The 22,673-nt window shown below is 52.8% G+C and overlaps 3 protein-coding genes across 3 annotated transcripts; 2 read left to right on the top strand and 1 right to left on the bottom strand.

The window, feature by feature from the left end:
• Positions 1–2,656: 2,656 nt before the first annotated feature.
• Z517_01631 (uncharacterized protein) lies at positions 2,657–7,456 on the top strand (the record flags this gene model as incomplete). Its single annotated transcript, XM_013434590.1, has 1 exon — positions 2,657–7,456. The coding sequence occupies one exon, from the start codon at positions 2,657–2,659 to the stop codon at positions 7,454–7,456; it is 4,800 nt and encodes a 1,599-aa protein (XP_013290044.1).
• A 4,142-nt stretch (positions 7,457–11,598) lies between these two features.
• On the top strand, positions 11,599–13,625 carry Z517_01632 (uncharacterized protein; the record flags this gene model as incomplete). Its single annotated transcript, XM_013434591.1, has 3 exons — positions 11,599–11,972; positions 12,029–12,249; positions 12,307–13,625. 3 exons carry the CDS (start codon positions 11,599–11,601, stop codon positions 13,623–13,625), a joined length of 1,914 nt encoding a protein of 637 aa, XP_013290045.1.
• Positions 13,626–15,782: 2,157 nt separating this feature from the next.
• On the bottom strand, positions 15,783–20,926 carry Z517_01633 (uncharacterized protein; the record flags this gene model as incomplete). Its single annotated transcript, XM_013434592.1, has 4 exons — positions 15,783–19,729; positions 19,788–19,982; positions 20,328–20,556; positions 20,609–20,926. The coding sequence occupies 4 exons, from the start codon at positions 20,924–20,926 to the stop codon at positions 15,783–15,785; spliced, it is 4,689 nt and encodes a 1,562-aa protein (XP_013290046.1).
• Positions 20,927–22,673: the final 1,747 nt, after the last annotated feature.

Consider the following 22,673-nt stretch of genomic DNA (forward strand, 5'->3'; position numbering starts at 1 on the left):
GCCTGGCTTTTGTCCCTTGGTGGAACCAAGTGCCGGTGAGTGGGCACTCTCTTTGTGAAGACGGATTTGGGGCTTGATGTTATGACTTCTTTGGGAAACAGAGTGCTGCAGACTAGATTGGCCGAATTCTTCGGACACGGACGAGCTTCTCGGCCATCAGCCTGGACACTTCGTCCGTCGTCATCAATCCAGGGGCATCATTCGACGTCGACTGCTCCGGATGATTGAGCTTGATGGCCGGCTGATATGATCCTGTCGGACGAGAGGTCCTTTCCTTCGGCAAGGGCAGCCTGCGCCTCCCAACTCCTCTTCAAAAAACATCCAGTGGCTCGTGCACTAAGGCATTAGTCAACTTGCTGCTGTCATTGGTAACAAGGCAGTAAACGCATGGCGTCGAGGCACTTTGATGCCCCTTTGGCCCACGTCTCAAGCCACGCCTCTTCGAACCCTGTGTGTATTATGATGCGAACACATCCTCGCCGACCCCGTCATGAGGCACGCTGTTGTCTTTGCGACATGTCAGAATGTTGAACTCCATTGAAGGGGAACGATATGGTTCGATAACGCTGAGCTGAGCAACAGAAACGAGATTGTTCGAGAGACAAGGTTGCTGCTCCCCTGGATTCGTCGAAGACCCTATATCAAACCGCGTGAGCGTAAAATGGAGGTCGAGGATTGCTATGGACAATGATGAGCTGGGTGTCGACCTTGTGGGTATCCTCTTCGCAGTAAATGCACCTTGCGCGAGCTGCCGGGACCAAGACATGCAGGCGTCTTGTTGGTGGATATTCAACCTCGTGGGACGACTAATGAGCCCTGGGCAGGTTCAGGACCAAGATGGAAAACGAGATGCATCATTCCGCTCCTAAACAATACTGAACACCTGGAAAACGATCAAGGTGGAGTGTGGACGTTCTCCATGACCTTCACCCGTGGCCTGAGTTACCCCCTCCCGCACCCCATCGCTCATTCTTGTCCGGAGTCTGCATGACTTCTGCCGCGAGAAGAGCCTCGTCGCGCCAGCTTCTTCATCATTGACATGACTTTTCAATCGATGTTGTCAATGTCGTGCAGCGGGTATCTTCTACTCTCAACCGGCATGGCCCCCTTTTTCTTTCAGTCTCTCGTCCCGCAAACCTTTGTTCTCACCTTCTTTCCCCTTCCTGTGCCATATGTCCTGAGACATCTTCCCACGAATAGAAAGAGAGAGAAAAAGAAGGAGAGAACTCCAATTGTACCTTCATGAAATATGATTGATTGTCGTCGCCGAACTCTTTGGTTTCGATTGTTGCGCCCATAGACCAGCAGGAGGCTTATGTGTCTTCGACCATATGGTCCGGGTTTCAGGGGAGTGCTGTGACTTGGGCATGGTTCATGAACTCCCGAAAGGAGATTCTTCCCCTTGGCTTGAGTGACAACGGCGAGCACGTTAGGATCTCTGTGAGTCTCAATATCTCAAGCGGCCGAATGACGATCTAAAGGCCAGGGATCGATTAGGGAGTTGAAAAGTGGTTCGATTGTGTGGGTGGCAGCCATGTTCAATCGAAATACCAGCACCTGAGCTGGCACCTGGGAGCCATGCCTCAGGAGCTAAGGTCTAAACGAAGTGAGTGTGTCAAAAACTGCGCAGCAATGGACCTAACGACTGCCGGGGTTTCTTTCAACTGTACCTCGCATGGCTGGGAAATCCAGCAGCAAAAGGCCTGTTCTTGTGCTGGAGATGCCGTCGAACATCTGGTACATCTCCTGCGGCAACCCTGGTAATGTATTCCAACTTGTGTGTTGTCGCACTTTTCCTTCGACTCTACTCCTCATCATCTAGACACCGGTGCACTACATCGATGCAAATATGGCGGAACTTCAGTCGTCAAAAGGCATTGTCGACCATGTCAATTGTAGACGACGCGAAGACGATCGCACGAACTGCGTCAGCGATTGAGGATCGACAGAGACGGAAGTGAACCACAAAGACAGACCAGACCCATTTGGGCAATTCGTTACAGCACCGTGGGGAGAAAAGTTGTTAGAAAAGGTTGCATCGGGGAAGACGAGTGGTCGGGCTCAAAGCGATACGAGGACTTGTTTACCGAGTAGGTGCCATGGTGCCAAAGGTGATCTAGGCGTGATGTCACACCCACCTATTCACCTTGTCACGCCGAAGACAACCCGCCCAGGGAGAGTGGCTCGAGTGGGAGGCTCAAGCGATGCCCGTTCAAACCCCACCATCTGCCCACATTTTTGACGTCGGGGTGTGCCCGCTGCCACGCTGTTGCAGGTTCCTGCGATCCTGTTTGGTGGGCGTGGCGAACACGCCCTATCACCACCAGTTTCGGAGATCCGTTGAATCTGCTGTTTGCGCAACATTTCAATGCACTGCCACCGCCTCTCCACGAGCTCGCCCAACTGTCCCTTCGGACAGCCGCGCAATCTGAGACACGTCGTTTCTGCGTCGCCATCGCCTTCTGAGCAATGTCTTTGTTTCGGATACGTGAAGTTGACCTTCGTCGAGTCCGTCTCTTCACAAAGGAACTTTTTCGTCTCCCATTCTTTGCCCCCAACAAGTGAATTCAACCCTCGGAGAGAACTGCGCCGATGAAACAATCAAGCCATACCACCCCTTTGCGCCCGCTCCTAGAAGCCTTTCGAGAGGTTCGCAATGGCAGCAAACCCGTCAGAAGGCCCCGGTGGTCAAAATCGCGACGACAGTGAGCGGGAATCTTTGAGCGAAGACACATATCACGTCGGTACAAATGGTGAATCGACCCAAGACACAGCGGATTTGACTGCGAAGAAACCTTGTGTCGGCGACACGTCCAAGGTTCGCTTCTCGATCGAACTGCCCCGAGAGACAGAGGAGGATATACGAACGAGGGAGATCAAAACTTCTGCTCGTCCTCATGCTGGCATACTTAAGAGCCCATCCGTGGGCCGCAGCCGGGGATACTCCCTCAGACGTTCGCTTTTCGCACAGAATATCCAGAGGCAGGCTTCGGACAATGCAGGTACATTTGAGATGGATCCTTCAAAGGCTGGGGCCGACGCACCAAAGATTGACTCGCGCCCGACCACGATCACTATTGAGGAGGCGGAAGAAGAACCTGATGCGCGCAGACCTGTTCGATTATCGGATTCAGACCTCGAGCTGCCGTTGTACCGACGATGGATGTCTACACATCACTCTCGCTCAACTCTACTCAAGCGCCTCACAGAAAGATACCTTCTGTTACGGGACAAAATCATTCGAGCCAACACCATTCCGCCCAGTCTTGATGGACGGCATATCAGAGTGAATGTGATAGAGGCTGATCACGCCCTCGACGAGAGGACTGGCAAGCCCTACATCAGCAACGTCATCCGTTCTTGTCGCTACACGCCCTGGAACTTTGTCCCCAGACAGCTTGTCGCCCAATTTGGAAAACTCGCGAACTTCTACTTCCTGTGCGTTTCCATACTTCAAATGATACCCGGTCTGAGTACCACAGGGACGTACACCACCATAATCCCGCTTCTGATCTTTGTTGCTCTATCCATGGCCAAAGAAGGATATGACGACATTAGGAGACATCGCCTGGACAAGGAAGAGAACGAAAGAATCACGCAGGTTCTCAGGATTTCCTCATCTGGCTCTAGCCATACGGAATGGCAGGAGAAAACTTGGAGCGAAATCCGTGTTGGCGATATCGTACAACTGAAGAGAGATGCCGGAATTCCCGCCGACTTGATACTGCTTCATAGTGACGACCCCGCGAACACTGCTTACGTTGAGACGAAAAGCCTTGATGGTGAAACGAACCTCAAATCCAGAAAGCCTGTCGGCGAAGTGAGTGCCGCTTGTCAAGATCTCGATGCCATCGCCAGGCTCCCTGCTGAATTCGTGGTCGAGGATCCGAACCTGGATCTCTACAAATTCGATGGCAGGGTAACGATTAACGGATCGACACTACCATTGACCAATTCGGAAGTCTTGTATCGTGGTAGTGTCCTGCGCAATACTCCATATGCAGTTGGCTTGGTCATCTATTCTGGCGAGGAGTGCAAAATACGTATGAATGCTAACAAGACTCCACGGGTCAAAGCACCGACGTTACAGGCAAAGGTTAACAAAGTCGTCATTTTTGTGGCGTCCCTCGTCATCTTCATGGCCATCATCCTGACTGTGGCTTATCAGATTTGGCGTCGGACAACTGAGGAGAAATCGTGGTACCTCCAGGACGCGAAAGTGCCTTTTGGTCATGTTCTGACCTCCTTCATCATAATGCTGAACACGATGTTGCCTCTGAGCTTGTATGTGTCACTCGAAATCGTCAAGTTGGCCCAGATGTTCCTGATGAACGATGTGGATATGTACGATCCTGAATCAGACACCCCGATGGAACCGCATACCTCGACAATCAACGAGGAACTAGGTCAGGTCAGCTATATCTTTTCTGACAAGACCGGGACACTTACGAACAATTCGATGAAATTTCGGAAGATGAGCATCGCTGGCACAGCGTGGCTGCATGACCTCGACCTGCAAGACGAAGCTGTAGACGGAGCTGGCCGCGAGAAGCTGTGGCACAAAAAGCGAGGTGGTAAAGGAAAGGAACACCGCCCGGAGAAGAAGCTGCGGACGTCCTTATCTAGGGCTCTTCGGAAATCTACTGCGTCAGCCAGTACTAGAATTGATAATCAGACAAAGGACGTGCTTGGTGCGGACGACACTCAGTGGAGAGCGTCAAACGGTCTCGACATGACGTCGGAAACAGGCAAGACCCAAGATCTACTGGATTACATCTATCGGCGACCTTATACTGCTTTTGCACGGAAAGGTCGATTCTTTCTTCTTTCACTGGCTCTATGCCATACTTGTATTCCGGAAAAAGACGATGAAGGAAACATTGAATATCAGGCTGCTTCTCCGGATGAACTGGCTCTGGTGACAGCCGCACAAGACTTGGGTTACATTGTTACCGATCGACAGTCCAACACAGTGACGATCAAGACTTATTCTGACGGAGACGAGGACTCTCCCATCTATGAAACCTACGAAGTGCTGGATGTTATTGAGTTTTCCAGCGCCAGGAAACGAATGTCGGTCGTCGTACGTTTTCCCGATCAACGTATTTGCCTGGTCAGTAAGGGGGCGGACAGTACCATTCGGAAACTCTTGCGCTTAGCAGATCTGGCAGCTTCGAATGTGCAAGCTGTAGAAAGACGAGCCAGTCAGCGGAAAAGTGTCGAGGCCCAAGAAGCTTTGAGAAGGCGCAGCACTCAGTTGAGTAGAACGTCAAGCTCCGGCAATGCGGCTTCACCAAGACCGAGCGGCTTCTCCTTCGACCCTTCTCGAACTGCTCGTGATAGCGTTGACCATTGGTTGAAAGAACGTGAAAGAGATGTGGGGACTTCTCAACGACGGAAAAGCTCTCAATTCTACTCGCCTCGACCATCAATGCAGATTACAACTCGCAAGTCGGAAAGCCACGTGGGTGGTCAAGCTCAATACTCGCCTCAGATCACCCCTCGTGTTTCCATGCAAGTCGACGATTCGGAGGATCTAGTTGAAGAGAGCCTTGTTCTAGACGATGATGTCGTGTTCGAACGTTGTTTCCAGCACATTGATGACTTTGCGACAGAAGGCCTCCGAACGCTCCTGTATGCATATCGCTACCTGACCGAAGATGAATACAAGACTTGGAAAGAGGTCTATCTATCTGCGACAACAAGCATCGTGGATCGGCAGGAGAAAATTGAACATGCAGCGGAGTTACTTGAGACCAGATTGGAGTTACTTGGAGCCACCGCAATTGAGGATAAACTTCAGAAAGGTGTTCCGGATGCCATTGATCGGTTTCGGAGAGCCGGTATCAAGATGTGGATGCTTACTGGTGACAAACGAGAGACTGCCATCAACATTGGTCACTCGTGTCGATTGATCAAGGATTATTCTACTGTCATTGTCCTTGACCATGAGTTTGGGGACTTGCATGACCGACTGGCGCAGGCATTTGTTCAGATCGCCGACGAGAAGACGGCGCATTCCGTGTTAGTTATCGATGGACAAACTCTGACTATTATCGACGCCGACCGTGCGACAAGGGCGCTTTTCACCGACGTTGCGATCCGGGCTGACTCCGTGGTATGCTGCCGGGCGTCCCCTAGTCAGAAGGCTTCTCTGGTCCGGACCATCAGGACCAAAGTCAAGGGTTCTGTAACATTGGCTATTGGAGATGGCGCCAACGACATTGCTATGATCCAAGAGGCGCATCTGGGAATTGGAATTGCAGGTAAGGAAGGTCTCCAAGCTGCACGAACCTCCGACTACTCAATTGCGCAATTCCGTTTCTTGTTGAAACTATTGCTTGTGCATGGGCGATGGCACTATGTTCGAATCTGCAAATATCTTCTCGGTACTTTGTGGAAAGAAATGATGTTCTACAATGCTCAGGCTCTCTACCAGCGATGGAATGGATACACCGGCACAAGCTTGTACGAGCCGTGGAGTTTGTCCATGTTCAATACCCTGTTCACATCTCTCCCGGTAATTTTCCTGGGGGTCTTCGAGAAGGACTTGGCTGCATCGACGTTGCTGGCAGTGCCAGAACTCTACAACTACGGTCAACGGGACCGCGGATTCAACTTCTGGATCTATCTGAGGTGGTCTGCACTGGCGGTATGTGAAGCAGTTCTTGTCTACTTCATGATCTACGGCATGTACGGCCTCGCTTTGTTCACCCGCGACCAGGAGCTGTACGCCTTTGGCTCCCTGGTATTCACTGCCTGTGTGGTGATCATCTCTTTGAAGTTGCAGTTCATCGAACTGCACCATAAATCGGTAATGGCAGCGATAGCGATCTTCTTGTCAGTGGGTGGATGGTGGTTGTGGAATCTTATTCTGTCAAGCATATACCCTTTCAACCCTGTGTACAGTGTCAACCACGCCCTTCTGGATCGCTTCGGACGCAATCTTCTCTGGTGGATCACACTGCTCTGGACCATCTCGGCTGTGTGTCTGCTCGAAGTAATCATCAAAGCGATCAGCGCGGCGGTGTGGCCTAGCGACGTGGACGTCTTCCAAGGATTCGAACAAGATAGAGAGGTTCGCAAGCGGTTTGAAGAGGCTGCGGCAGATCTCCTGCAACAGGGTTGGGACAGAGGGACCAAGAAGTCCAGCCTGGAATTGGCCCGAGAAGCGGCCCAACAAGCCGAACAAGCCGAACGGGAGGCACAAGTCCAAGAGCTGTTGAACAAGCCTCGAGACATGACGGACAGGCGAAAGCCCAACATGAGGAGGAACGACTCGGGACTCAGCACCAAAGCAGAGCCCCGGACCAGAAGACCACAGAATCACCGAGAAGCGAGCAGTCACGAAATGAGCGAAGTACAGCTATCGGAACAACGAAAGTCAATCGATATCGGCGAACTTTTCAGCAAGGGGTTTGGCGCAGTGCGCAGGAGCCAGGAGTTACTACGATAGAGACATGGGTGACGACCAAGATACCCCTAGGACGCCTTTTGAGGGACTGGATTAGAAATGAGTATGAAATGTACAGCGTGTTTGAGCACTGAATTATGACGGAACATGCGACCAGGATTTGGAACATGAATTAACTTAAGAGGGCATGCATATAGGGAGCAATCGGGTATGAAAATATACGGGGATTCGTCCACCTTGTCATATCGTTACTCCATATTCGTGTCCCTGTATTCGGTACCTCGTAGATCTTTCTCTTCACCGTATTCGCAATCACAGACAGGGGGATTCGTGCTATCGATTCTGTGCATGAGGTAGAATCGGTATCGTCGAGTGGAATGCCTGCTTTGGGTCTAAGATGGGTCTTGAGGTGAGACATTGTACTCCGTATAGGGGGACAAGCACCTGCGCCCCATCCTGCTGGAGGAATCGACTCTCTGTTCGACACCTGGACGCCTCCTCCACCAGCGCGGACGCTGACTGAAGAGATCGTCGCCCATGCGATAAGTCTTGAGGGATTTGTCTGAGACGACACTGCCAAGACAGCGTAGTAGGAAAGGTACACGAAAGAACTAAAAGGACGGAGGCACCAAAAGAGAATGAGGAAGAGGGAAGCTTTGGGTCGAGTGCGTTTGAGGAAACATCCACCGGCCATTGGGGAAGCGAGGTCCCCCTTGGCAGGGATTCACTTCCAACGTGACACCCACAAGGAGAAACGGAGGTTCTTTTCTTTGGGTGTTTCACCCTCCATGGACCCGCCTGGTCGAGGTTGCTTCTCCTTCGCCTCGATTGCCGCCCAGCTGAACGGGGGTGATCGGCTGATGTCCTCGTATCATTCAACACCCAGAGCTGACTGCGCTTGCGGGAGAGATGCCTCGATCCCTCGTACTGAAAATCCTCTTCAAACCGACCACCGAATTTCTCCTCGATATTTCCTTTACCCTCCTCGGTCGTCGCTAGGTTGGTCTGCTCTTTGTGACAAAATAAGGTTCTTCCAGACAAGAGTAACGGTTATTCCACACGTGGTGAAGAGTTTTTCTCTCCTTCACCGTTATTCACCGTTGAAGGTTTATCAATCTGGGTAGCGGCATCAGGGGGGGAGGGGGTGACCTTTGTGTATCATCCTGGATCCCTGGCTGGTCTTGTCTGGATGGCCCACTTTGCTCGGCCACCAGGCGCTTTGTTCCTCCAATGATCGCGGCTGGGTACCTGGCATTAGTTCCTTGTGAAGTGCCACAAGCAAGGATGCGGAGTAAAGGAGAAACAAGCCACCCCATGTCTCATGCAGCACTAGATCCTCATGGGCTTGGGACTGTTCCATGCAGGCGGCTCGACAGCGTGGGTGCCACATCAACAGCCCGAGAGAAGGAAAGCTTCAAGCATCATGCCAGCATCCCTCTGCGGTATAGCTGCTTCGTCTTTGCAGCACCTGCCACACTTCACGAGGGTTAGCCTCATCAGACCACCACCAACGCACCAGGCCCTCTGCCTCAATTTGGTTGGTGTGCATTGCGCAAACCTCCGACCCCTATCTGTTTCTTATCGAAGGCCGCAAACCATTTCGACTTATCGCGTCCACTAGATCGTGGTTTGAACCTTCTTTGCTCGTGCTCTCGAGTCTCAATGCCACGGGGAAAGCGGATGGCTCTGGACGCAATACACATGGTCCATAAGCCAGAGAGACCTGGGCATACATGGGTGTACGAGTAAACGAATCCATCCATAGGGCAACAGGCTCGGATTACGAGTACCGAGGACTCAGAGAAGCTATCTCGCCACTGACCATGGTTCCTTTATCCGCCCATTTTCCGTAAAAACAAATCATTGTGGCGACAGCAGGCAGCGGGCTTTGGGGTGAGCCGAATACGAGGGTAGCAAGTACACTTTGGCGGTCTCAATATCCATGTCACTCCATGCAGGCAGCAGGACCCGGGTATGTGCTGGAGCATTCGACCGGTTTGGACCTTCAGGAGGATCGTCCCATGGACCACCTCTGGCATGTGCAACATCTCATGGCCTTGTCGTTGGCGGAGTGGCCAATCAAGAGCACACGAGAACTTGCACAAGAAGAAGCACTGGCTAGGTGCAGATTCGCACCATTATTTGAGACAGGCATTGGCGCGGGAATTTTTTGCCACCTTTCGTGCATGTTACTGGCTTTCTTTCCCACGATTAGATTCAGCAGGCTGTCCAATGTAATGTGTGAGACCACTGGTACATCGACTTCCTGCCGGCCTGACGAGTTCAAATTCAACAACCACTTTGCACATCATGACGACCCTCCGAAGCCTAGAAGCATGTCCGATTGTTCTGTAGCGAATCATAACTGCCAGCAGCGTGTTGAACAGAGATGAAGACCTCGCTGGATGTGGCCAATCATTGTCCACGACGTGCCTTTGTGCAAAAGCTTCAGGAACATGAGTTCGTCTCCTCGCGTCATTGGTGCCGTCGTAACGGTGCACAGACTACATGAATCAGACAAGGTCCGGCATGGGACACCAGACTGGTTGGCATCCGCACGAATTGTTTCGAGAAGCATCTCATGACCTGGTTTCAATGGTCGACCGCAGCCTACGGTGGCAACGGCATCGCCTATGGAATACGAAGGGTGAGCTCGATAGGATCTCCCGCTTTCCTGAGAAACACAGCGTGCTAGCTGCACGAGTGACACTGGGTCTATCGAGTACTCGTACAGCACTGACGAAAAGCTCGGGGAAATCTCATGTTGAACTACTCGCATGTACAGGTTATCAGGTTGGCGGCTGCAGTGAAGCGGCAGTCTCGTGTCTCAAGACGCGTCCCAGCAGTGTTACAGCGGATAGCAAATTGAAATCCCCTCAACTCGGTGGTGGTTGTACTCAACGCATGACTGATGGCTCGACCGTTCTCTTAGCACCAAAAAATATATTGCTCATGTGAGAGTCCTGTATCCAAAGGGTCCCCTCCAGCATCTGATGGTCGAGCACTGGCTGCTTTGTGTGCAACTCCGTGGTGGCGGGCAAGCTGTCGGAACAATACCGGCGGGGAACGAATCAGGAACCGCGACCGAGGGTTTTCAATAGCCTGGCAGCCCTGGCCTGATGGGGTGAGACGACACGACAGCCAGCATGAATCCATGTTGTGACATGGGGTGTTTTGACTGATCCTCTGGTGCTTCCCTGGCGTCTCTGGGGGTGTGTTTTTCTTTGGGGCGCGTCAGGCATGGAGCTGGCAAATCCCTCCAGGGGATTCGGGCGCGACAAGCTGGCGGTCGGTACAAACAAGGTGTCGTTGGATTTCACGCTAGTCTGATCAAGGCGTAGTGGATACGCTCTTTGGCACGCTTAGGAGACGCTTAGAGTACGCCATGTAAGATTCTGGGTGCAGAACGAGGCGTCAGTGGAGTTAATGACGCCCTTTTCAGCTAGCAGGGACTGCTAGACCCGTCCAAGGACACGACCCGCCGACACAACCAGGGGGGGCCCGTGCGGCTTTTGAGTTTGGGGCCTTTCGTGTTCCTGCATTGGTCTTGGGCTTAAAGAGAGCTTGGGGGACAGGGGGTATAGTTCCTGGGCGTCCGAGAGGCCCAGAAGGGCTTGCCTGACCACTCAGCAGCCGCCCTGGGCCTTCTTTACCGCTTCCTCCGGGGGCACTGGAACTCACCGCGCGCGCGGGCCCTGCTGCCCTCCCTTAATGTCCTGCTCCTCTCGTCTCGTCTTTCCGTCCGTCTCTTTTTTTCCCCTTCCATCCTCACTGTCGCTTTTTACCCATTCCTACCATTCTTCTATCCCTCTGTATCACGTTCTTTCCTTCTCTTGTTGTTCAATCCTCAACCTTCGAGTTGTGCCTTTCACTCCTTCAAGGCCCTCGAACCACATTCATTAAGCTCTTTGCTTCTATTTTTCCCATTCGCTCCAATCCAAAGACGGTCTTTACCCAAAAACCCCACCCCTTTCAAGAGCACGAGCATTGAAGTCGTCGAACTCGCTGGGCCACGAAGTCACTTTCTCTCTCGCTGCTCGGTTCAGCAATTGACAATCTCTTCCCGCTCTAACGAAGCAACGTGTCCCCCACCCCCATACTATACTCTGCCCTACGAGCAAATCAATCCATTTTATACGGCCAGAGTGAAATACCAGGCAGAAGAGAAAAGCAAATATTCCACCATGGGTAACCCTGACATCAAGGTCGACCTGATGGACGCGATGGACTCTTTGTCGGACCCGGCAGATCTTGACCTCGACGTCTCGGTCGAATCCACTCCCTCCCCCAATGCCAGTCAACACACGCAGACCACGCCTGCGAACTCGAATAGTTCAAACACTCAAGGATCCTCGTCGGCTGCTCGCCGTCCGCCTCGCAAGAGCACTCTGACGCAGCAACAAAAGAACCAAAAGAGACAAAGGGCGACACAAGATCAACTGGTGACGTTGGAGATGGAATTCAACAAGAATCCCACTCCCACAGCTGCCACGCGTGAACGTATCGCCCAGGAGATTAACATGACTGAACGCTCCGTTCAGATTTGGTTCCAGAACAGGTAGGGCAATGATTCATGGCGATCGAGACGCGTTTGATGCTGACTGTTCGATTTAGTCGTCGCCGCGCCAAGATAAAGATGCTTGCGAAGAAAAGCTTGGAGAATGGCGAGGATTTGGACAATATCCCTGAATCCCTGAGACAGCTGCTGGCCATGCAGGCCATGGAATCCGGAAGACCATTCCCTCGGCAGCTACTGCGACCAGGCGGGCCTATGGCACAGTACGGTGGCGGAGCTATGCTGATGAATGGTGATCCCAGTGCTCAAGGCAAAGTTGGTATGTTGAGACCCGAACGAAGCAAAAAGGCTTGTCAATGTGCTAATGGATAGATAGTTATCCAACATTTCACCTGTCGATCGTTGAGCATCGGGACTTGGCGACGAGTTGGCCAGAACGCCATGGATCTGGTCATTTTCTACTCGCCCGACAAGGCTTGCATCACATACTACATCAACAACGACTCGGCTGGTTACAAGATCGAATTCCCCTTTGCCTTCATCAAGAGCATTCAGTTGGAACCCGGTGACACGGCGCCTACTGCCAATGGAGCTCCACCGAGGCCAGGGGGCCTTGTCATTGAGTTGAACAGGCCACCCAATTTCTTCATGGACTCCTCCAACTCGGGAGGCTTCTACCAGTGTGGTGACTTTACCGAGGACCAGCAAGCTTCTCAGATTTTGGTTCACCACCTCGGCGGGCATCCCAAGGTGCTGAGTGGCCAACTCGCCAAACTAGTCTCGCTCGAGTCTTTCCAGAATCGACTGAACCCATTCGACATCAATGCCATGCCTGCGTCTGCGCCAGTGTCGCCCAACATGGGGATCGTGCGGCCCGCGTCTCAACCCAACGTCCAATTCGCGCGGCCTCAGCCTCCCCATGTCGGAATGTTCCAGGAACAATTCGGCGTGCAGCATCACCTTCACCCCGGACGGATGCATGCGGGCCACAAGCGACAGAGAAGTCGATCTGTGCCCATTGCCATTGACTTTTCCATGCTCCACGGGCCCATGCCAACTTTCCATATTCAACAGCCCTCGCCTCAAATGGCGCCCGATCAGCACAACCTGTTCCAACCCATGCCACAACACCCTGTCCAGGCTCCTCTTGGACCTACGCTGCAGATCGATACATCGGCCGGGTATGGCATGGACTTCCGTCAGATGCCCATGTCTGCCACAGCTACATCCCCGTCGGAATTTGCCAGCCCTGGCTTCTTCCCGTCCAACCCAGCTCAACCGCCCATGTCCACATCTGAGTTTGGGACGCCACAGCAATTCAGCGCGCCATTCTTGTCACCTTCTCCCATGGTTGACCATACGATGATGCCTAGTTCAGTGTCACCTATGCCACACATGGGCCATCCGGATCCTGTAATTGCCGACCATTCGCCACCGTTGTCAGCTTTGCACCGAAGCGCGTCGGCAGACATGTTCAACTCGCACGGCATGATGGACGAGACGTTGATGCTGGGGGAGATGTATTCGAAGCAGAATCTCAACATGCCCATGCCTAGTCCAGGGCTGGATGAGAATGGCATGCTGTTGATGAACGACATGTCAGATTTCCACACGCCTCGCGAACACATGGACATGCCGATGACGCCGTTTGGCACCGTGGACCCTCACGCCCTACAAGCTGGTCTCCATCACTGAAAAAAAAACTACCCACCGAACGACCTTCCCTGTATCAGTTTGACATGACCTTGATGCCTCCCCTAGAATCTTAACACTTGGAAACACGCTTTTTCGCACAAATTGAATCTCAATACTTCTCAGCACTGTCGGGACGGCGCTCATCATTATTTTGATCCTTTTTTATCACCTGTTACATATGGATATCTCTTGTTAGTGTGTGCGCAGCCCCGGGCTGCTGCCAGCTGTCTGATAGCGTGGATTGCTGTCTATTCAGTTCTTGATTTCCGTGCAACTTTTTGCCTGGTCATTTATTTTCCAGATTGTCTAGTCATGTGGTTATGTGTCAGCAACGACTTTTTGCTTCTTCACCAATTGGGGGTTTTGGACAGGGGATATTTTGTTGGGTTGTGCGTTCGGTCGATTTTTTGCGGGTTTCGTGGAAGTTACAAAAGCATGATCTGGGGACTTTTCAGCCTGGATGAGAAATATTTCAAGCTGTTGATCCCTGGACACTGTCTCTGTCCTTCGAGTGATGGGCGAACAGTTGTCTCGTGCTTGGACCGAAAAAGGAAATCCAAGTCCACTGAGTCTGAACAGACACACGGGGCGAATTAATTTTTTGTGTTGTCTCGCATATATCCAGCATGATTCCCAAGGAATATTTTAGGGGACATGGGGGACAAATTTGGTCTTTCTGGCAACGGCGGGGAAGATCGAAAGCAGTTGATGGATATCAACACTGGGAGGAAGGGGATTGAGCGGGTTTGGGGTGGACGGCGTTGACACACAAGATGTCGAGGGTGCGCGAGATCGAGAAGGCAGTGGCGAGACCTTGCGAGCACAAGGGATGTTTTGTGTGGGGAGGTGACAACAGGAGAGGGGGGAGGAGAGAGAGAGCGACGGTCATGTAGTGGCTAAGGTTGATCTACTTATATATATATTCCTAGCATTGCAGAGCAGAGCAGAGCGTCCCATTAATCTATGGTGGGAAATTTACTCGGTACACCACATACATCCACATGGGTTTTTGTGTTTGACAAACGGGCAGGTTTGGTAGATTCCGCAGATTTGTTTCAACTATTGATTGCTGAGGCTGGTAGAAATTCGATGTTTTGGGAGGGGCCGCGGACCAGACTATTTCCTTGGGAGATGGCCCGTGACGAGCAGAGTTTCCGGACAGATTAAAAAAACGTGGCACGCACGCCATCAAGAGGACAACGGAAGCCATCTGAGGCCATCTGAAAGCCATCTCCACGGGTGGATCGCGTGCATTGCGCATTACCTAGGTGTTGTGTGGGATTTGAGATTTGAGATTTGAGATTTGAGATTGAGATTTGCCGTGGTAGATTGGGTAGGCACGTAAGGTAGATTGGACTGTGGTGGAACTGGAGATTGACCAGAGGGACAGATTTTGGAGATCTGTCAGGTAAAACTGGGAGAGGGGGGGGGGGAGATGAGGACGATGTAGGAAGGGCGTGTGAAGGGAAGAGTGACGGGCGATAGGAGTCCTCGGTGTAGGACAGAGGTATAGCAGAGCATCAGAGCAGTAGAGCAGCACTGCTATTTGGTATAGAATAGTATAGTATATTATAGTATAGTAACCTGTCTGTGAGAACAGTCCTCCTCCTCCTCCTCCTCCTCCCTACTACTCGGTGTCTACTGGAGGACGACGGGTGTTAATTTGACGGTTGTTGTTAATTAATCCACCCCGAAAGTCCACACGCGGAAATTATTGGCACAAACGGCGGAAATTGAAGACGGGGTGGGGGGGGGGGGCAAAATCACGAGTAGAGTGGCAAGTGGATATGCAGGCAAGGCTGACCTGAGCTGAGGGAGGGTGACCTTGTGCTGGCTGAGTCGAGCGAGGCTGAGTTTACATATGTAATTACTTGTGCCGGGTACCAAGTATCTCCTTTAGAGAGGGGGAATCCATATACAAAGTACAAGTAATTGGTTTCTCAAAACACATTCCACATACTCGGTTCAGAGTAAAAACATGTGTACACTAGGAAATTCGTATCTAGCTGCTGGGTATGTATATGCACATGTATATAATATACACATACCAACACCCTCCCTCCCCTCTGCACGACTTATGTCAACCGTGTCCCGACACTCACTTACTCGCCCACTCACGCAGTCATTCACTCAACAACCACTCCATCACTCCATTGCTCAAAAACAAATCCTCTTGAACGCCGTCGCTTCCGCTGCCTCGACGACGCGCCCTCCTGAATTCTGTCCCTGCCCCTCGCCCTGTCCCCGAGACTGTCCCTGAGACCACACCCGTCCATGTCCCCTGCTCACATCCAGAACCGATGCAAGCCTTTTCCGGCGTGAGACTCCATCTTCGCTGGGCGCAGTTTGGCTTTGATCTTGGTACTCCTGCTGGTATTGCTGTTGACATTGCAAGGACATTGGCATTTGCCACTCCATTTGCAGGTGATTCCGCTCTGGGAACCGGACAGAAGACAAAGGCCCAGCCACCGTGCCAACATCACCATTCGGGCTTTCGTTCTGGTGCGCGTAATAATAAAGACTCTGCTGCTGGTGCCCTTCCGCTACTCGTCCTCCCCCCCAACCTTCGTCCATGACTGTGGCACCCACCCAGTCATAGTGAGGGGTCGGCGGCGCTTGGTCGTGCCCAGAGTCCATCGTACTCGTTGTGCTGAGAAGTGGCGCAGGTACTGGTGTATCGGTCCACATGACCAGTGACGATGGCTCAACATTTGCTTCACTTGTGCAAGGAAATGGTGTCGCCACTGGGCAATAGTCATAGTCCATGATTGTCGCGAAGGCAGGTTCTCTTGCCTGAACGCCCTCCGTGACCACCGTTGGCTCTGGGATTGTCGTTAACTCTCCCATGGTGTAACGTGCTGTCGGCGCTCGGTCACACTGATATTCGAGGCCCGAGTTCCTACTGAGAGCTCTTGCTCCGATATTGTTTGGGGGGCCCATGGGATGCGGCGGCGGCGACGACGATGTCACGTTCACAGGCCAGTTCTGACACAGCTCTTGAACCTGAGTCGGGCTGAAGTCGATTTTGTCCTGTCTAGTTGCGGGTGACTGAACAATGACTGCGCAGGGCTCCATGATCTCGGATGCTGGCTGAGACCGCGGTACCATTTGATCGCCGCCGGGACTTACATTATGGTTTGGCAGGCCCATAGTCTGCACATTCTGACCGAGTCTGGGTGCAACAGGGGCAAAGCTGGCGTCTCGCGACCCCGCGACTCCGTCCTGCTGCTTCGCATTCGCCGGCCCAGAGCGACGGGACCGCCCTTGACGTAGAGGCCAAGGACTCTGAGTATGGCCGGGTCGCTGTTCAACCCTGTGTTCTTGCGACCTTTCGTGCTCGGCCACCGCCGCGTGATACGTAGGAGTGTCTCGTAAATCGACAAGTCCCTGGGAACGATGGGGGAGGAGGTCGACCAGCACTCTGTTGCCGCATCCTGAAAACTGCACTCGGGCTATTGGGCCGCAGTCAACAAGCACTTCGCATGTAGTCATCCCATTGCCATCCTGGAAATCAACCGGCGTGACAATGTTGACGCCATGTCGCCGGACTACGCTCGGGGATGCAAAACTCCACAGCGCAGCACTGCGCACCAAGGTCCTCGTGTGCCAGATGAGAGCCACCAACGGCAGGGTCGGGTGGAAGCTGCAGCTGTTGAACACGTTGGCAAAATCAAGGCCGTCCAGGATGGCGATCGTTTCGATGCTGGTTTCAACAGCGTTGGCCCGGGCCTGGAAGATTGCCATGAAGCAGCTTCCATTCACAACCCGACTGCCGTAGTGGCCCAGTCCCTGATCATAGTTGCTGTTGGATACGCCTTGATAGATGACCAGGTCATTATGTGTGAACATATGTGACGAGGCCGGCCGGGTGGTCGTGAAGACTTTGCGACGGTCTTCAACGCCCCTGCCCACCGGTTGATAGACCGAAAGTGACCTCGCATCACAGCCAATAGGGAGGGAACTGCGCAGCCAGCCACGGATATTTGGCTCACCGGTATTTGGTAGGCGTGCTTGTTGTCGGTCGAGCACGTATACCGTATAAAGCACTGTAATCAAGTCGAACTGTTTACCGATGCTCATGGGAAACGCTGTGATGGCACCGGCTTCGTTGGATGGTGCTTTGACAGATCCGCCGCACGGAATGGTCGCGCCCAGAATAGGTGCCATATGACATGAAACCTCCCGTTCGTCCAGAGGGAAATCCCACCGCTGTATGAGGACAGGCTCGGTGGCTGCTGTGGCCCAAATCTCAAATTGAGCAATCCATCCACAATATATTGCATTGGTCACTCCGTCAGTGGGCGAGGAGCTCTGTGCCTTGGTACTGCTGGAGACCGCCGGACACCAAATCTTCAGAGTGGCAGTGGACCCCCCGCCGGGTTTCTCGCGGGATATTTGGCACAGAGGAGCCGAGCTCAGGCTTGATATCCTCTCCTGATCCGTCGTAGGCGCCACTTGCACGACGGTCGCGGGCGCCACCGTCCGAAGCGGTGCGAAAAATGCACTCTTGCTAAAGGCGGAGATGTTACTCCGCAAGAGAGCAGGATTTCTTGATAGCTTCGCCCTCCACACCTTGTCCAGGTGACCAAGATCCTTGACTAGAGAAAGCACCTGTTGCGCAGTCTGCTTGACGGTCTCGGAATATGGGCCAGAGTACGATGTAGACGCTTTGGACGCCCATCGACCTAGTCCATCGTTGATTTTCCTGATATCTGCCCGGTACGTGTAAAGGGCTTCGACCCAGGACACCATTCCGGAGCTGTCCGCGAGAAATCCCCCCAACGCTTGCAAAAGGGCGGCAAGTGTCGTTCCGGCAGCATCTGGTGGTTGAACCAGGTGTGCTCGCCAGTCCAGTGTGGCGTACCTCAGAAATGGTCGCGTATCGTCCAAATATGTGCTCGACGTTGCCGCCACAGCGTGTGCAGAAAGCGACTCTTGGTGTTGCCAGGCCTGGTGATAACGAAAGCATTCAATCAACAGCTCTGATTCTGCCTCGAAGGCGGAAGGATGGAGGTACCCAGTGACTCCCATCCCATCAGCATCAGCGCTCGTCCGAGAACACTTCCGTTGAAAGAACTCATAGACGGAGGAATGCGCGAACCGACAAATCTTGCTATGAAGTGCATGCGACCATCGCACCTCGACCAAGCCCGAACATACCCTCACTATGCAGGGCTCGAAATTGTCGAGTATGGATGCAGAGGCTCTTTGCTCCTCTACAGAGAGGCTTGAGGCCGTCCGTTCCCTCAGCGTTTGAAGCAGGTCCTCAAGTTGATCGAGACGGCCGACACCTTTGCCGAAGAGAATCCACATGAACATGCGCCTCGCGAAGAACTGCTCGACTCGTGACCTCGACACAATCGCAGTAAGTATACGCATATACATATCTTCGAGCCTTTCAGGCCTTCTCAGTCTCCTGATCAGACTCGGTCGAGTTTGTCTTGGTAGAGCCTCTGACTTCAAGTAAGCAACCATGAGCTGTGCCCATTGAAACGTCCCATCAGCGCCTGTGAGAAGGTGACCCACGAGCTCCTCCAAGTTCGTGTCGTGGTCCAAGAAGTTAGTCCGAACCATCTCGGTAAGATGCTCCGAGAAGAAGCGACGTAGATCTGGGTTGACAAGCTTACTGGTGACGGTGATCCGGTCGCTCTCAGGTACATTCCGGCCCAGGAAGCTAACGTTTGGTCTGCCGAACAGCAGAACCCGGGCCCCATGTCTCGACTCTAGGTCCAAAATATATTTCAGGAAGGCTTCAGGGGATTCGCACTCATCCACAGCGTCTATGATCATATACCACTTGGTGAAGAGTGGTCTCAAGAGCTTGATAATGTCAGCCATGTCTCCAACTGTTGCGTGATCTTGTCCTTGAGTCCGTCGAGTCATGGCAAAGCTGAACAAATCAAGGATGCTGGGAAACTGTGTCCACTTTGTAAGCGCTTGGGACAGCATTGACGCGTACGCGGAACGAATGGTGTTATACGACGGATATCCTTGATCAAAGAAGTAGTAGGAGAGAAGGTTCGAGTGATGATTCGTTGACACTGACGTTTTGAGGTTGACGATTGTGGCAGCGGCAAGAATGGTCTTGCCAGTTCCCGGATCCCCTTTGTTCGAGCACGATATCAGTGGTGAGTTCTGGCAATGGATATAGGCACTGCTGACCTCTGATCCAGAGCACCGGGCCAGTCAACTCGTACAGTTCATCTTCCTCGCGGGAGGACTCCGACCAAGACTTGTATGCCTGGTGTTCAAACAGCCAGTCCGCCGTGCCGCTTTGTCGAAGAGAGCTGGCTCTGTTGAGAGCATCGACATAGGACGGAGCACTCAGCCATCTTTCGATGCGACGGATCAGTTCATCTAAAGGGACCGAGTCAGCGTCAGCATGCCTCTTAGAATGAAGCTAACTTGCCTGTCCCTGTTGGTCCCAAGCCATGGTTCACTTGGTCCGGGTTATCGTGATGCCCAGGCACGCTTTCAAAAGATGGCTTTGTTCGGGTTGGGGCTCCTTCGTGAATGGCACGCAAAGCTTCCACGTCCTCCTGAGGCAGGCACAGCATTTCTGAGTCAAGAACTTCAGCGTGGAAGGCCAAATTCTCCAGAAAAGATCGAAATCGAGATTCGAAAGAGTGACAAAACATGATCGGGTGCCCTATATCGGGTTATTGATCACTTGCCGAGTTCGCTGGGAGAGGCACAACATACGTTGGTCGTTTGGGGCAAACACTCTGGCTATATCGCCAAAGAGCCCGAAGATATGGCGATATAGGGCGCGCAGCGACCAATTCAGCTTATCACTGGGAAAAAAAAGTCCGCGCAAAGACATGTCGGAACCGATGAGTTCTAGAAGCTTTCGATATTGAGGAATGCATGTCGACACGTCGGCCAACAGCACCGCCAGTCGGTCGAACAGAGCGGGGAATGGGCTTGCCACCTTTCAAGGTTCAACGCTTTGGCCACACACGTTGGGGATGGACAGATCTAACCTTGAGTATCAGGAAAATGGATCCCCAGACCGTGGCAGCATATGTTGTGACATCCTGTGTGATGATGAGGTTGAGCACCTCGAAATAGGATACAAGAGCCTCGATCAGATCCGCAACTATATGCTGTGTCTTTGTTGCCAGTTTTTTCTTGACCTGAAAGGTCGTCATGAGTTCCGCCGTGCTCTTGCGCAGGTCTTCGGGGGTGTCAATGCCCTGAAAGGCGTCGCTGTGGCCCGGGGAGAGGGAGGCGAGGAACTCATTTCCGGCATTGTCAAAGTCTTGCGCCAAGGTGTCGGGCGCAGTAACGGGATAGGCCATGAGCTCAACAGTGACTGGCTCGTCCTTGGGTCGCTGGATCCCATCTATTGACGCTGCATCATAGAGGGAAGGTACTCTTCGAAGTCCACCAGCAGATGGGTTCTAGTTTCTAGGAGGAGGGGGAGAAGGAGAGAAGGAAAGGGGAGAACGAGAAATATAGATCTCTTGTCAAATATGAAGCTGATGGACAACGAGGCAAAGGCGGGGGAAGAGACCCCCCCGTAGCTGCGCTTGTGGCTAGGGTACACCTTCGATCAACCCCGTATTGTGCCCACAGATGCTTTCCCAGGGGTTGAGATTCTCCATTCTGAGCGTGAGGAAGAGGGCAGGCATTGTGCATTTGCCCAGGGTAAGGGCATGAGAACCCAATCACTGGAAATCCGAGAACTGAGAAAGGATCGCAGGCCTAGTCGATCGTCGTGAATGATGGCGGAGGGGAGATTTCTAGAGGCAACCCTGGATCCGCGGGCGGCTCACCGCTCCCACAAGAGCTGGACCAGCACAAGTGGCTTGACAAGCGCATGAAGAAGACAAAGGAATCCAATCAAGGTGAGTTGGTGGCAGCCGTCAGCAGGGTTGTCACTTCAGTGCCGCTATCAGGCTGCATCCCGGACAGCAAACAGCGACGGGTTGTGACGTAGAAGACTAGGGCAGACATTGCTTCTCCTGCGAGGTGATGGGTGTGCGACCGATCAACTTCGTATTTTCCTGCATCTCGGCTGAGCCTTTGCACTTGATCTGGAAGACCACCCCTGCGCTCCCCTGCGCTCCCCTGCGCCGCCGGATTGGTGCATGAGATTGGAAGGTTGAGCTGTCAATTTGAGGTGGATTGCCAACTTCTGTCAGGTTCGGTCGGATCGACAGAAACATGGATCAAGCCTTGTCCGTTGATGGGAGTGCAGCCGTGGACCTCGTACTCTTACTCCATACATTTTGGGCGTTGAGAAAAGAAAGAGGATGGGGAAAAGGACAAAGAAGGCCAAGGGAAGCTAAAGTCTTTGAGAAAGTCTTAGCGAGCCCCACGTGCCCCATCAACATCATCCTTGCCTTGAGAGACCAGCTTCTCACCCACCCAACCAGCGACCGATCCGAACACCAACGAGTGCGAGCATTCATGCTCCTCCCTCCGAAGTCCTGGCGCCCTCGCGCTCGAACATGTCCTGAGAAAACGCCCTCGTTTTCCACATCCTCAGCTTGTGATTGTTGTGTTATGCATCCGAAGTGAAACAATACGAGGAGATGCATCGTCTAGTGCGAATTTCAGGCTCACAAGGCAAACAAGAAGCGAATCGGTGTAGATTATCTCGCACTCGGTACCCCACGGTGCCCAAGAGTCAGAAACACACGCCTTCCCGGCTTCCCCGTCGACTCGTGCATGGTGTCGGAGGGGCATGGAGGATTGGAGCCATGATCTATTTGTCCAACATCTCCTAGAATACTCGGTACGAGATGTGATCAATCGTGAGAGTCCTTGTCATTCCCGCTTCTGTGCTGGAAAGCACTGTGATAGCGCTAACTCGATCTCGACCCCAAAACGCAGGTCATGACATTGATTGACAATCTCTGTTGCCTGCAATCGACCACGGTTTTCGTCTTGTGACCACCACCAACCCCTTGGTTTCCAACCCGAACGCCACCTCTTGACGGGATACCGAAGGAGGCAGGGGGGATTTTCTGGGACCTTGATCACCATGGCCCACGATATGTCCCTAGATTGGTGACCTGAGACATGGCAGACATGCCAACC

This window comes from Fonsecaea pedrosoi, assembly GCF_000835455.1.
Source record: "Fonsecaea pedrosoi CBS 271.37 unplaced genomic scaffold supercont1.1, whole genome shotgun sequence".
Taxonomy (NCBI): domain Eukaryota; kingdom Fungi; phylum Ascomycota; class Eurotiomycetes; order Chaetothyriales; family Herpotrichiellaceae; genus Fonsecaea; species Fonsecaea pedrosoi.